Source organism: Piliocolobus tephrosceles, chromosome 2 (assembly GCF_002776525.5).
Source record: "Piliocolobus tephrosceles isolate RC106 chromosome 2, ASM277652v3, whole genome shotgun sequence".
Taxonomy (NCBI): Eukaryota; Metazoa; Chordata; class Mammalia; order Primates; family Cercopithecidae; genus Piliocolobus; species Piliocolobus tephrosceles.
In genome coordinates this window covers 81868070-81883521 of record NC_045435.1, presented here as the reverse complement: position 1 = coordinate 81883521, position 15452 = coordinate 81868070, and the positions used below count along the sequence as shown (strand labels likewise).

General features: G+C 42.8%; 1 protein-coding gene across 1 annotated transcript in view; it reads left to right on the top strand.

Moving 5' to 3' along the window:
* The window catches only part of CACNA2D3 (calcium voltage-gated channel auxiliary subunit alpha2delta 3), a 958661-nt gene that overhangs the window by 438843 nt on the left and 504366 nt on the right, over nucleotides 1-15452 (top strand). Inside the window, exons 7-8 of the mRNA XM_023189561.2 lie at nucleotides 8252-8312; nucleotides 8406-8556. Coding sequence (XP_023045329.1) covers nucleotides 8252-8312; nucleotides 8406-8556 — 212 coding nt within the window. The remainder of the gene's footprint in view (nucleotides 1-8251; nucleotides 8313-8405; nucleotides 8557-15452) is intronic.

Here is a 15452-nt window from a genome sequence, read left to right as displayed (position 1 = left end):
TATGGTCACTAGGACGTTTGAAAATAAAGGGAATCCTCATAAAAGGTTTGTGTAATAGGGGAGATTAATTTACATACAAGGTTTTTATCAGTCAGAACAATTGGTTCAGCCATGCTTACTGTTGTTTTAGGACATTTTGGGCAGGATGTGGCTCTGTAAAATGCCTGCATAATTTCTATGTTAGTGAAGACATGGGCCACAGTCTACCAAGGTGTTTCAATGCCTTGATAAATGTCGTGTGGCCACTCAACTCTGTGCTTGGTTCTAAACACAGAGCATGCCTCTTGCCTCCTGGACACATGACTCAAAGAGTGATCATGAGCATTTTGCCAGGATGTTTTTCTTTTCAGGATGCTTCTTTCCATTGTTAGAGTGGTGTGAATCAGTGGTAAGTGTGCGTGTTCTTAAGCAGAAGGAGTCTTTCTTCAGTCTTACTGAGTTCTGGCATTGTACCAAACCCTGTATGAGGCCCTGAGGAGAAAATCATGAACTAGACAGAGGAGGTCTCTGCCCTCATCCAGCTCCCTCTTGTGGGGACGTGCGTTTGTCGTGGATTTTGGTTGCAAGTGACAGAAACACAATTCCAACTACCTCCACTTAGAAGCACACTTACTGGCTTATGTAATTTGAAATCTAGCGAATGTGCCATTTGGGCGACAGCTGGATTTCAGTACTCAGCAATGAAAGACTGGAGCAAAGTCATTTGGAATTTGAATCCTTCCTTTCAGCTCTCATTTCTGTCTTCTTCCATTCTAACCTTGTCTCACTGGCAGGTGATCTCCTCATAATGGGGAACAGGTCTGGCAGGATTTCTCAGTGGGTGTTCCAGGGGAGGAGAGGGCATCTGCCCCAGGAGCTTGGATGAAGGTCCAAGAATTAGCCTGGTCTGAGTCGCGTGTCCACCCACCACTGATGCCTGAAGAACGGTGGGTAAGGTCAGCCATCCAAAACCCTGGGGACTAGTCAGGATTATTGTGGCTTTACCTCGACTGGATTTCCCAAAGAAGGGGCATCAGTGAGCACCATGGGGAGGTAGACAGGCAAACAGATCATCATGGTACAGTGTGTTTCATGCTAAGCTAAGGGAAATAGAAGAGGCTGGGTGATCACTGAGAAGGATCACCAACTCCAACTCTTGGGATGAGAGGAAAGAGTCCTGGGAAGGAGAATTTTGAGAAGCATTAGCCTGAAAGCCTTGGTGTGATGATGATGTCCATTTCTGCATGGCTTCACACATAGGCCTTCACCAATTCAATTTATGTCCTAAGGGCATGCGGTAACTCTCTTGTGTCTCTCAAAAGGACTTTATGAGATGGTGGAAATGTTCTGTATCCTATCTAATATCACTAATGTCAATGGCCACACAGGGGTAGTGAGCACTTGAAGTGTGCCTAGTGAGGCTGAGGAACTGAAATTTAAATGTTATTTAACTTTATTTAAAATTAAAATAATTAAATAGCCACACGTGGTTGGTAGTTACCGTGTTGAATAACATAATGCTGTAGGAAGAGACTTTTGAGTCTGATACCCAGTTTCCAAGGGACCAGCCTTATCTCTCAAGGCTTGCATTGCAAAAAGGTCTTACTGAACAGTACTTCATTAGGCTCTATAGTTCTTACTTTATAAAATGGGAACTCTACCCTGAAATCTTGGACTATCAGGCTTTCAATGCCTGTCTCCTCTACTAGAATATTTGCCCCTGAGAGGACAGAGTCATTTGTTTTGTCCATTACTCTGTCACCAGCAGCAAGAATAACACATAGTGGGTGCTCAATATGAGTTTGTTGAATGAATGAATCACCTATTAGATCAAACTCCACCAGATCTGTTGTCTCCCATTACACCAGTGGCAACGGCCACCTCTTTTCAGACAGAATAGAGCTATTGCCTCTTTGGAGAGCTGGTCCCCAGCTGCAGTCTGGTGGAGACTTGATGACTCAGCAAGGAACTGGCACAAATGCAGTACAGAGCCATAGTCCCTTTATGTTCTCATTGATCGCTCTCCTCCAAGTCTTCCTAGTACCTGCCCTTTCCACCCCACTACCCACCATGTCCTGGACACTGGGCATGCCCATCTGTTGGCTATTTCCTCCTGAAGCTTTATGACCATCTCATCTAGTGAGTAGTGTTCTCCAGGCTCCCCATCTCCCAGGAGGCAGAGAATCATAGGGCTGCACAGTCATCCCTTTTCCTGTGAGCCTTGACAAGTTCATCTTTTTCAGCCCTCTGTGGGACCCGTTTTCTACCTGGTTATTGGCTGAGACCACCAGTAACTGATCTATTCTTCCTGTTCTGGCCAGTTCTTAGCTTTATTTAAAATGATATGGCTGGCTGACAGTACCTACCCATGTACTCTTACCTACATAAAGAAAACTGTGTCTATACATCACAGACAGGTCACTGTCTAATCAAACACAGGACATCAGTTAGGTTCATGCATGATTATAAGAAGCCCCAGGCCCTTCCCCAACATCAGACTGTCACCTTTCTATAGCCATACACAGGGCAGTTTGTTCCTGTAGAAGGCTTGGTAATTATAAAGGGCAGTGATTGTCTTATCTTCGCACCGTGATTTGGCTACCATAGGAAGGTGAAAGCTGATTCATGGCTACAGCCACCATGAGGGAGCTGGACAGCTAAGTAAAGAGCTCTCCTTAAGTTTGGACTCATCCATGCTGTTTGCTAGTATCAAGTTTAGGTTCTGTGCACAGCATTACTTTTTGTTTCTTCCCTTGCATACCTTCCTCACCAGGCTCAGGTTTAGCAATGGGGAGAGTGTGATTGATATCAGGGTTCTCTTCCTTGGCTAGCTCAACAGGACTGCCCCAGTAAAGATGATCATAGAGCACCATAATTTACAATTTTCATAGTAATTGTCTTGCTACTTCCTCATTTTTATGGTGCGTAATCTCTCAAGAGACATGGCATCTGGTTGAATAAAGGAGCTCTTTTTAGAGAAATGCATAGGCAGCTTCTCAGAAGACATTTTAAATCCAAATTTGACTGCAGCTTGACTCACATTAGAAGCCAGCATGTATTTATGACCAGATATTTTAGATCTAAAGTTAACTGGAAGGTATGTGTTTCAACTTTAAATTATGGGCCAAGTACTAAATATTTTTTTGAGGAAGGAATTGGGCAGAACTTAGGGATAAACCAGTATCTTCCACCTCTTGATTTTCCTTCTTTCCACATCTTTCTGGACTTTTTGCTTTCAAATAGGGAAGACAAATGCCATGTTTCAGTAAGATAGGCAGTATCTGTTCAGGTGGAGATAGTTTTTTTGTTTGTTTGTTTGTTTGTTTTTGTTTTTTTGTTTTTTCGAGAAGGAGTCTTACTCTGTCACCCAAGCTGGAGTGCAGTGGCACAATCTTGGCTCACTGCAACCTCTGCCGCCCAAGTTCAAGCAATTCTCCTGCCTCAGCCTGCCAAGTAGCTGGGATTACAGGTGCCTGCCAGCACACCTGGCTAATTTTTGTGGTTTTAGTAGAGATGGGACTTCACCATCTTGGCCAGGCTAGTCTTGAACTCCTTACCTCGTGATCCACCCACCTCGGCCTCCCAAAGTGCTGGGATTGTAGGTGTGAGTTGCCGCACCTGGCTGGAGATGGTATGAATGTCGTTGGCAGTGCCACTTATGTTTTATGGAAAGCACTGTGCGTTAAAGACAAGGGAAGCAATGGATGAAGATGCCTTTTCTTGAAGTGGAGAGAAAAGGAGAACATGGAGCAGAAATAAAACGACAGGGCAAAAAGATATTCAGATTTTTATTGTGCTATTTGTTGTAGTCCTTCATAGTTCCATTACACAGTCTCAAACCTCACTGCCACACAGAATTATGTTGGGAACATGTGGCTTGACCTTCAGTCTTGTATTAGTCTCTGTTCTCTTGGCCCTACTGTTTATTTTCACAAGCTAAAAGAGAACAGGAAGTCATCGGTTGTCTTAAATGAAATGAATTTTCCTCCAATGATAGTTTGTAATGCCTGTGGGAGAGAAACCGTGGGATATAGCAGTGTTGCACAATGATTCAAATTCACTCAAATTTGAGCGTTTGAATCTGTAGCAGAGTTTTTGACATTATTTTCAGTTTCACGTAGGGATTTGTGTACATGCTGAGGACCTTGTCCTCTGAAAGCTGAGGAAGGCTGGCTGGCAATCACTGATGCTGATGATGAAGCCGAGAAAGCCCTTCTGGAGCAGGCGGAGTGGCAGTCTCCTCTGCCCCCGAACTGTAGCATTCCTCTTGTCTCGGGTTTCCCACCCCATCCTATCTGAGCGGGATTCCAAAAGGCAAACTGGCACTTTGCGAAATGATGTGGCTCGTGGGGGTGCTTCTTGCTTAAGTGATAATTCCTTGGATCTCACAGATTTCAGATGAGCCAACTGTTATTCGTCTGAGTTTTGAAGTTACCTGAATGTTTTCAAAATATCTGTGTGGACCAACAATGACATACTAAAAAGGTGATACATCCTAGGGGAGACAGTGCCACCTGGGGCAGGGTTTTCTCAAGTTCGTTTTTTAAAACATTTTCCTGTGAGATTTTTGGAGGAGGAAGGACTCCATGGTCAAATCATCTTGGTAAATGCTACCACTAGGGTCTCTGTCATAGACATTCAAGATGCACTTGAGCAGGTTAAAGGCCCTTAGCTGTTCCTTCCATCATGTAGAAACCAGTTTTGCTTTGATTCACCGAACGCTTGTTAGCATCCTGTAGAACTCCTCACAAAACGCACTATGGAAATGCTTTCCCAAGGAAGAGAACAATGGCTTGAGAATTGGGAGAGCCCATCTTAGTCCTAACAGGACATCTCAGGAAAATCTGAAGATTTTGGCACAAATGTCGGGTTTGGGCAAAATGACACCCCGCTCCCCTGCCACAGACTCATTCAGCCCTAACTCTGAGTCAAAGTATGATGTTTCTTGTTACCTGCAGGGCGGCTATGCCTGGAACTGCCTTGAGGTACTGTCTTCATCCCTGCCCAATGTGTATCTCATATCCTGAGCACAAAGGGCGCAGAACTCACCGTTCCTGCTGCCACCCAGACTCCTTTCCTCTGGCAGGGACGTCCCCTACACACAGCCATACCAACCTTCCTTCAGTTCCTTGAACAGGACATGTCTTCTCAGCCTCAGGGCCTTTGCACACATTGTTCTCTCTGCCTGGGATGTTCTTCTCTACCTTATCACCTGCTTTTGTTTAACCCCTGCTTTTGTTTAACAAATCCTACCCATATATGGTGGGTTCAATAGTGTCCTCTCAAAATCCATGTCCACCAGGAGCCTGAGAATGTGACCTTACTTGGCTATAGGGCCTTTGCAGATGTAGGTAGGTAAGTTGAGATAAGGTTATTAATACTGGTTTAGGGTGACCCTAAATCTAATAGGATGGATGCCCTTATATAAGAAAGAGAGGATACATAGACACAGAGGGAAGGCAGCCATGGGAAGATGGAGGCAGAGGTTGGAGTGACACAGCTGTAAATTGACGAGCACCAGGCATTACCGGGAGCTACCAGAAGCTAGGAAGAGGCTAGAACCTTTAGATGGAGCTTGGCTCTGCTGACACCTTGACTTTGAACTTCTAGCCTCCAAAACAGAACTTTCTGTTCTGCCACTTACTTTGTAGTTCATTTGGTCCTCTATACCCGTGGATTCTGCATCTATGGATTCAATCAGCCATGAATGGAAAATATTCAAGAAAAAAATTACAATAAAAAATAATACAAATAAAAGCAATACAGTATAACAACTGTTGATGTGTGTTAGGTGTTGTAAGAAATCTAGAGATGATTTAAAGTATATGGGAAGATGCACATAGGTTATATGCAAATATTATATCACTTTGTATCAGGGACATGAGCATCCACAGACCGAGGGTGAGGGTTCTGAAGCAAGTGCCCCATGGCCACCAAGGGACAAAGGTAATTTGTTACAGCAGCCCTAGCACAGCAGTGCATCATCATTCTCTCAGCTCAAAGATGTCTTTCTGACGTTAGGGATTAGGGTCGCCTTTATCTACTAACATGCATCAGGTATTTCTCCTCTATGACATCTCCAATACCTGTGATTTCTCATCCAGTATCTGCTTCCTTACTAGCTATGAGGCTTCCTGAGGGCAGGCAGGAGCCAAGTCCCTCTTTCTCCATCACTGCTGTATGTCCACTGACTGGCAGAGGGCTTGCCAGTTGGATGAAAATTGTGATTAGTAGACAAGATGCTCTGAGGTTGTCCCGTCTGATCCACTTTCGTACTGGAATTATATTCTTTGTTGGTTTTCCCAGCAGACTAATTTCATGTCAGCTTTTCAAAAAGCACCAAGTGGCTGAGTGTGGTGGCTTGCACCTGTAATTTTAGCACTTTGAGAGGCTGAGGTGAGCCCAAAAGTTCGAGATCAGCCTGGGCAACATGGTGAAACCTCATCTCTACTAAAAATAAAAAAAAAAATTAAAAGTAGCCAAGTGTGGTGATGGGTGCCTGTAATCCCAGCTACTCAGGAGGCTGAGGCAGGAGAGTCACTTGAACTGGTGAGGCTGAGGATACAGTGAGCCAAGATCACACCACTGCACTCCAGCCAACAGAGTGAATGTCCATCCTGGGGAGGGGGAAAAAAAAAGCACCAAGCTTCAGTGTGCCTGGAATAAGAAACAAGCCCATATGCAAGGAAATGGTTTCAGCCTAAGTGTTGGGGCAGTCGAAGATAATAAAATACTTTCTGCTCCCCATGGAGCACACAGTGATAGGGCTGTAATCTGGGGAAGGATGCTAGAGCCGGAAAATGTTGGTGGATGATCAGCAGTATCGGCAGGGATGGCCGTGGTCTAAGGTCACTCACCGCAGTTCAGTTCAAGAAACATCCACTGAACACCTCCCATGGGTCAGCACATTTAAAAAACAAAAAATAAAAATTTCTCTTTATATCACACTCAAGCCAGTTATTTGTGGAATTATAAATTGGAGCATTGCCTAGCCTCACCAGGGATATAACTTCACTGTTTGTCAAGACTGTGCCATCCTAATGGTACCTGGCTTTATACAAAGCAGTGTGTCAGATTTATTTTTTAATTAATTGCATTCTTGTCCCTTAGTGTACAACATCATGTTAGTTGTATTTTGTCTTTATTACCTAATGACCTCCAATTTGGCAGTAGCTTCTTACACTTCTGTTTTCTGATTTCTTATGGGGAGTGTTTTTAAATTAGACACATGTGCAATGGGAAATGTAGGTACAAGAAGGACAGAACCCAGTATCTCTTTGGATTACAGACTACTGTCTCAAGGTTATCTGGGTGATAATTTGGGGATGTTATCTTCAGCAGATGCCTATTATTAGCCCAGTGTGGTCCTTTAGAAAGCTGGCCATTGTTAATCGGAAAAAAGAATCTTGATGCCACCAGCTGAGTCAGGATTCTCTCCTGTGAAAATGGTATCTCTGTTTTTATTTTCCTATCTCCAAAGTCTCTGTTACAAATCCTCCATCCCTGAGCAGAACTGGTGGTTGAAAACAGTGATTTTCTGTCTTACTTTTAAGCAGCCAATGCCTTTCTTTTCAAATGATATTTTATTCTTAAAAGCTAAGTGGATATATCCTGACTAGGCTGCAAACCACAAGACTAAGGATGTTGGATCTGATTTTACACATGGGGAAAACTCCCCAGGCTTCAGGAGCTGAAATTCAAACTTTATTATGCAGCGTAATGAGAGCCATTTTATTTCATTTCAGTGTGGAAAGCCAGGCCAAAATTTCTGATTTTAAAAACAGGAGTGAGGATGGAACAGACCTGTGTATATCCTTAGTTGAAAACACTGTATCTATGCTTTCAACCCCCCGCTATAGACATGACATCACCTGGTCCAGGGATGGGGCCAGACTCTGCCCAGAGATCTATGGATGATCCCCCCAGGACCAACAACTTTCTGGACAGTAAGAAATGACCTTCGCTACCTTGATCCCTAGCCAAGGGAAGGAGCTGGAGTCGCATACTCTCTCGATGGACAGCACAGTCCTAAAAACATCCCCACTCTCTGCAGGCCTTTGGAGCAGCTCAGCTAGTGCTGTGTTTGCTATAGGGTTATGACCCGAAAGCTCCCGCCTGGATTTGGCGATGGAGCATGTGATGAGCTCTGGAGTTGGTCTTTGCATGTGATTTTTCACCCTGTCCATTCAATCAGCAAAGTAGAGCAGCCTTGAAATGCTATGAATAAATATTTGAAGTTTCTGGGTTTCTCATAACCCCATTTTTCTTCTAGGGATTAAATGGGAACCAGATGAGAATGGAGTCATTGCCTTTGACTGCAGGAACCGAAAATGGTAGGCAGTGGTCAGACCTCTTCATTATTTCTCAAAGAGATATCTTGAAGAGAAGTCAGGATTAATTTTTACTTAATTTTTCCCTTGACCTAGGTACATCCAGGCAGCAACTTCTCCGAAAGACGTGGTCATTTTAGTTGACGTCAGTGGCAGCATGAAAGGACTCCGTCTGACTATCGCGAAGCAAACAGTCTCATCCATTTTGGATACACTTGGGGATGATGACTTCTTCAACATAATTGCTGTGAGTGCAGCTGTTTGGTGCCTTCTTTGCACTTGGGTTCATTTGATCTTTTGGCAGTGACTAGTTAACATTGCTCTCACTGTTAGATCCAGAGCACCTAGATGCCAGAACGTGAGACCTGTTTAGTCTCATGAAAGTTCACAGAGTCATGGACAGTGGAAGGACTTTTGGAAATGCAGTTGAACACGTTGCCTGTCTTAACCTACCACATAGCCACACCATCTGAGAGAATGGCACACCAGCTGTATTCCTGGGGAGCTGACATTTTCAGATTCTTGGAAAACAGACTTAGCAAGATTTTCACCAAACCACTAGAATTTCTCACATGGAAATTAACTTCCAGCTAGGTTAGCCTGATGATATTGATGATGATAATAATTAATAATAATAATAATAATAATGGCAATGAAGCAACTAAAATACGGAGAGCGGTTTATGGCTCATAGAACACTTTATTTCAACTTCTGGAAAAAAAGCGGCATTTATTAAATGCCTGCTTTTAATAAATGCCTTACTCTTCATATTTTTATTATCTTGATTTTTCACAGCAACTCTAGGAGGTAGGGGGTAGTTTGGGCACATTCTCAAATGAAGGTGCTGAGATTGGAAGAGTGTCAGTAACTTGTCAAGGTCACAAAGCTGACAAGTGGGAGATCAGGGAACCAAGCCTGAGACAGGGCAGTCGTGTAGCGTGGAAATGACCACTTATTCAGGTCTCTGTCTTGTCAATGAAAAGAGTCAAACTCAGCAAAATATGTGAAGAGATTTATTCTGAGCCAAATATGAGTGACCATGACCTGTGACACAGCCCTCAGGAGGTCCTAAGAACATGCACCCAAGGTGGTTGGGCACCTGTGCAGCTTGGTTACCGGTGCAGCTTGGTTTTCTACATTTTAGGGAGACATGGGACTTCAGTCAAATACATTTAAGAAATACATTGGTTTGGTCCAGAAAGGCAGGACAACTCAAAGCAGGGGCTTCCAGCTTATAGGCAGATTTTAAAATTTTCTGGTTGACAATTGGTTGAGTTTCTCTAAAGAGCTGAGCTGAATAGAAAGGAATGTCTGGGTTAAGATAAAGGTTAGTGGGCGCCCAAGTTCTTATTTGCAGAGGAAGCCTTCACGTCCTAGGCTTCGGAGAGAATAGGTTGTAAAATGTTTCTTATCAGACTTAAAGTCCGTATTGATGTTCATGCCAGAGAGGTGTAAGGAGGCATGTTCGCCCCCCGTTTCCCATCACGGCCTGAAACAGTCTCTCAGATTAAATTTTGAAAGAGCCCCTGTCTCCTGTGTAGAGTAGGAAGTCCATTCACATGGGTGGGTGGGGGTCTTAGAATTTTATTTTTGGTTTACATTCTCCAGTTCTTTTTCTTCTTCCCACTGATTACTTGCTATGATTTTCATCGTGCCCCTTACGTTCCTCCCGCTCTCTTTCCAAAGGCTCGTCACAGTGAGCCTGATTTCTGAGTCCTTGAGCACTTAGCCAAGTGCGTGTGTGTGGCGGACACTTGTTCTTTTGCATGAAAATAACACACATCACATCTATTTGGGAGGTGGAGTAGTTGCTATGGGCAGTGGAGGCAGCATGGTGACGGGCGCAGAGCCTGGGTTTTGGAGTTGGGCTGTTTTGAATCCCATTCACACACATATGCTGTGTGTCTTGGGGCTAATTACTTTAGTCTGGACATCAGCCCTCTCAACTGTGAAGTGGGTGTACTCACCTTGCCCACAGGGTTGCTACTGGGATCATCTGAGTTGATGCACCAGAGTCAAGCTGGTGCACAGGGCTCCTCAGCCGGTGGTGGGATACAAAAGAAGAGGGTGCTCCCAGAATGCTTACTGTGGTCTCATGGCTCCCCTAAACCCCTGAGGAGAGTATATTATCCATGGAGACTTATGACTGGGCTGCCTTCTGCATGGGCATGAGACCCACTTGTGTTCTGCAGGCAGAGGGCCTGGTCCTCCCTCTAAGTGACATGAAGATGGCCGAGGGGATTACCTGAACTAGTACCCTGCCTATACAGGCCTCTTCTGATCAGACTGTCAGAACAAAAGGTTCTGATTTTAAGAAATCCTAAAGACAAAAGGGAAAAGAAAGAGAATACTAAATTCTTTGGGAGCAGGGGTTAGTCTTGTTCATTCATGCATGTATCCCCAGCACCTAGGCAGTGCTTGGCAAATAGCAGGAGTTTAAATATTTCTTGAATGAATAATCACCACAACTGCCTCCCATAGAGTGCTCACTGTGTGCAAGTCCGTTGCTAAGTGTCCTGTGTGGATTATCTCATTGAATCCTCACCCCAGCCCTGTGCCGTGTAGCGTGGAGACAGAGGCATGAAGCCGCATTGAGTTACACAGCCAGAAAAGGTGGCACGGTAAAGACTCAAACATGGTCCGGCTTCACCTTGCACTGTTTTCTGAGCAGAAGTGAAGAGGAGGTAGTTGATCCACTCAGCCATCTTATCATGAAATTATGTGGCCTCGAGGCATAGTTCTTTGGAAGAAGACTTTCAGATAGTTAGAACTTTGGGTTTGCTGCCAAGTTACTATACTTGCCAGCCTAGTGGTGAGAATGCAAATGTGGCTTGATCCCCATACATCCTGAAGCATTTACAGATAAGAAGCAGCTAATTTGAGACTATCTTTCTTATTAATCTTTAATTACTCACTACAGAAGAATCAGAAATTCACATAATAAGAAGAGCTAACTAATTACATCCTGCATTCTTTATCAGTCAGGATTTATTGTTCTGTTAACAAAACCAATCGATTGAAATAAACTATGTAAGTTCATTAAGATATACAAACAGTGTCAACTCAATAAAGAAGAGAGGGTGATTAAGATAATTAAAAGTAGACATGCCAGTTATTATAGAACAGTTAGGAAAAAAAATTTTTGCCCCAAATTGTCCCTTTATATAAAGAAACCCATTAAAGATCCCATTAACCCTCACTGTACATCTGTTTGTTAATTTTCAATATAAATAATCAGCTTCAACACTATTTACATAATTATTTCAACAACTAGAAAGACATTCTGAACTTCTTTATTTGAAGCCTTTATAGTAAAATCATGAACTTTGTTCCTCTAATGGATAAGAGAATGTATCAGATATGTTAGTGAGTTTATATTAGAAGGCCAAGGTCATAAAAGAACCATTAATTAACAGTAATATTTATAGATTCATTGCTTTTTAATGCAGGCAACATATGTAAAAATTTTAAACAATTCAGTAATGTTCTCATTTCTCTTTCATTTGGCACATATCCTAAATGTTTCTGTGTATATGAGCACACTGTCTTTTCACAAAAATAGATTCATATTTTACAGAATATTCAGCAACGCTTATTTCAATCAAATGTATTTGAATAACAGAGCATTCCATCATATTTTTTACTCAGAAGTGCTACAGTGAGGGCAACGCGTGCAATGCACTGAATGGAATGCATATATTTTTGCAAGGTTGGGTGTGCTTCTATTGAATAAAACCTAGAAGTGAAATTGCTGCACCAAAGGGTGTGCATACAGGCACCTACCGGAATGTCTACCAAGCAGGGCATAATGTTTACACACTTACCAACAGTTTGAGGCTTCTAATTAATAGGAGATTCATAGCTGGCAAATTTTCATTTGCATTCCCTTGAATTGTCTCTCCCAATCCTAAGTGTGTTCTGCGAATTTTGCCTTGTTGAATTCTTTTTTTTTTTTCCCTCCATCACCTCCTCCTGTTTCTGCCCTGACATAATTGCTCTGGTAGTATGGTGTAGGTTTTCCCTCAGTCTGTTTAAAATGGTCACTTGTCTCCTGTGTAAAGGGCAACCCAACTGCAGGTTCTTAAAGTGCAGTGGGATGAGGTATTTGAAACGCCGTCCAGAATGCCCTGCAAATCTGTGTGAGTGTATTGTTGTCGTCGGCTGGATTCCATTTACGAAAGAGGACATTATCATTTCACCCTCCATTACACTGTCAGCCCTCCTTTGCTTGCCGGGTAGACGTTTGTGGAGATAGCTCAGTGTTTTAGAGGAAGAGTAAAGAATACAATATTTTCAGTGCTGGAAGCCCTCGTGTACTGTAGGTTTTTGTTTGTGCAAATCTAATTCATCATTGCCACTTGATTTTTCAGTGCCATAATGGAGGACGGAGGAAAGAGATTTAAATAATGGGAAAGACTTCCCTTGGCCACTGAAGTTTGTCTTTGGGTTTTGCCTGTTTTATTAAGTTCATTGTGAACTGCATGTTTAATATTATACTGAAAAGTTTCTGATCTTGATCTATCCAGAGTATAAACGTAAAAAGATAATGTTAAAACTTGTTTTAGCTTTCACGGGCAAGGTATTGCAAGATCTATCTAAAATGGACAAACTAACTGATTGAATTATGAAAGAATAGTTGAAATATGAGAGTAATTTTGTGCAGTTGAAGTTAAAATTTTAAGGTCAAACCACTGGTGCATGAAGAGAGATGTCTCTGACAAGAGAAAAGACATATTTTTCTGATTCACTTTGAAGTCTAACTTCAAGCCATGCATTAAATTAACAATATTATCATAAAAATGAGGGTGCTAATTCTGTCCAATGCTGAAATTTGAAAAATGACTTTACAGAAGCTCAAGCCATGCCTTAAATGAACACAGTATTAACTGGGCAGATTTTGTTAAATCAATTTAAATGCCTCCTGTAGCCCGTATTTGTGCAGACTTGAATTAAGAAGAGCATCATTTGTTAGTTCAAGCAAGAACTTTCTGATGCCCTGGTTTTAATTTGCAGATTTTCTTTAGAATGGTTTCTCCAATGCTTTGTCTGCTGTGGATTTGCTTTTTAAAGTAATCGATTCCGTATTAAAAGTATGAGGATAGTATTTTCTTTCAGTGCTCATTTGTTCTGTACTACTAATTGTGTCCAGTTGTGTTTCAAATTACATAAGATGCTTTTGTAATGCAAAAGATCCCTAGGATGGCTTGTGTTGGTAAAAATGTTGTGTTTTCATCTGCTTTATTACATAATCCCTACACATTTTCATTCAAAGGTTATTTAATCAAAAGTGCACCAGTAAAACTATAAAAATATTTAATGGAGTCCCAGCAATTCTGCATCAGTTTCTTGCATTACATGAGCATGGCAGCATTTAATTCTATGGGTTTTTTTGTTTTTTTTTTTTTTGCCGAACTTTGGATTCTTTAAAACATAACCACTTACTACCTTTACTTTTTGTTTATTTACCTGTTTTTTGAAAGGGGTAGAGATTCTCATCTCATTTTTTGTTTCTGTGCCAATTTTTTTTTTTTCTGGCTTTGTTCCTAGTCCTTTCCATCAGGCATTCTTACTTTTCTTAGTAAAAGAGTATGTTCATTCCATCGGAACATAAGGTCTCTTTTTCCTTTTGTTTGTTTGTTGTTGAGATGGGGGTCTCATTCAGGTGTCACCCAGGCTGGAGTGCAGTGGTGTGATCGCAGCTCACTGCAGCCTCCACCTTCCAGGGTCAAGCAATCCTCCTGACTCAGCCTCCCAAATAGCTCGGACCACAGGCACATACCACAACGTCCAAAAGGCAAAATCTCTGCAATTTCACCTTTTTGTTTCTTTGTTCTATTGATTCATTCAACAAATAGTACTGAGTGCTCTGCATTAAGCATTGGGGCTGACTTCAGACAAGGTGTCTGCTCTCATAGATTTAGGTTTTCTGTATGTGATCCTTGTGTGGGGGCTACTGGGAAGCAGGTCTCACAACCCAGTGTGGCCAGTGCAGTCTTGGAGAGGGAGTAGTTGGGGGACTGGGTGTCTACAGCTGGGGTATATGCCGCCTGGGGCTCTGTGGTGGCTTATCAGAAGAAGTAGTGACTGAGTGGACACTTGAAGATAAGTAGGCTAGTCAGACATAGGCAAACGTGGTGGGACAGAGCAGGGAGAAAAGGAGGAAGGAGTCAATAACTGAGAAAGAAAGTGCCATTTGCAGGTGTAAGACCCCACCCCAACCCCCAGGAAGGAGCTCTCGGTGTGTCTGGATCACATGGGAGTGCAGGTGAATGTGGAGGCGAGTGGATCTGGTGAGTGACGGTGAAATGAATGAGACTGGATGGAGAGAGACAAGCCAGATCGAACCAGTCTGGTCAGCCAGGTGGAGGAATTGGGACAACCCATGGAGGCAGTGGAGAGACACAAAAATGAGTCTCAGCTTCAGGGCAGGGTGTTGAGATGCTCCCTAAAGCCGCTCCCTGCTTAGGGAGGTTCTTTCCTCATCCTCTTCTCTAGGCGACTGATAACCTTCTGTTAGTCCTGAAAGCGAAATTGCTTTCATCTGTCAAGTTCAGTTTCTGACATTAGGTGGATTCCTCACTATTATCCAGAGCCCAAAGTCAGTTGTCCTTGGCTCTCTGGCTTTTGGGCTGTGATTCACCTGAGCCAATGTATGCTGAAATTTTACACTAATTTGGAAGCTCCTATGAACCTTGGTGAGAGGGTCTAGCCCATTTGCATTGCTTTTAGATCCTTCTGCAAAACATTCTGGCCCTTCATTTAATGAAAGTTGCCTTTCCTATTTTAGATCATCATTAAGATTCTCATTGATCACTTTGCTGTGTCTGTAAAAGGGGAGATGTAGGGAATGCGCACAGACACTGAGCAAAAGGAAAGAGGCATGTAATGTGTCCCTTGCCTTCAGAGTGGAGAGTTTGGAGGTTGAATGGAGACAAAGGGACAGTTTCCTCAGCAAGAGTTGTGGGATGTAGTCTAATACCTGAGGAAGATTGTGGGTTTGTCTCAGACCTGTTGTTATTTTTGGAGGGACTGTTGCAGCATCACAGATAAGCACTATTTATCATAAAAAGGAAAGCCAGGGCCAGGTGCAGTGGCTCATGCCTGTAATCCTAGTACTTTGGGAGGCTGAGGCAGGAGGATTGC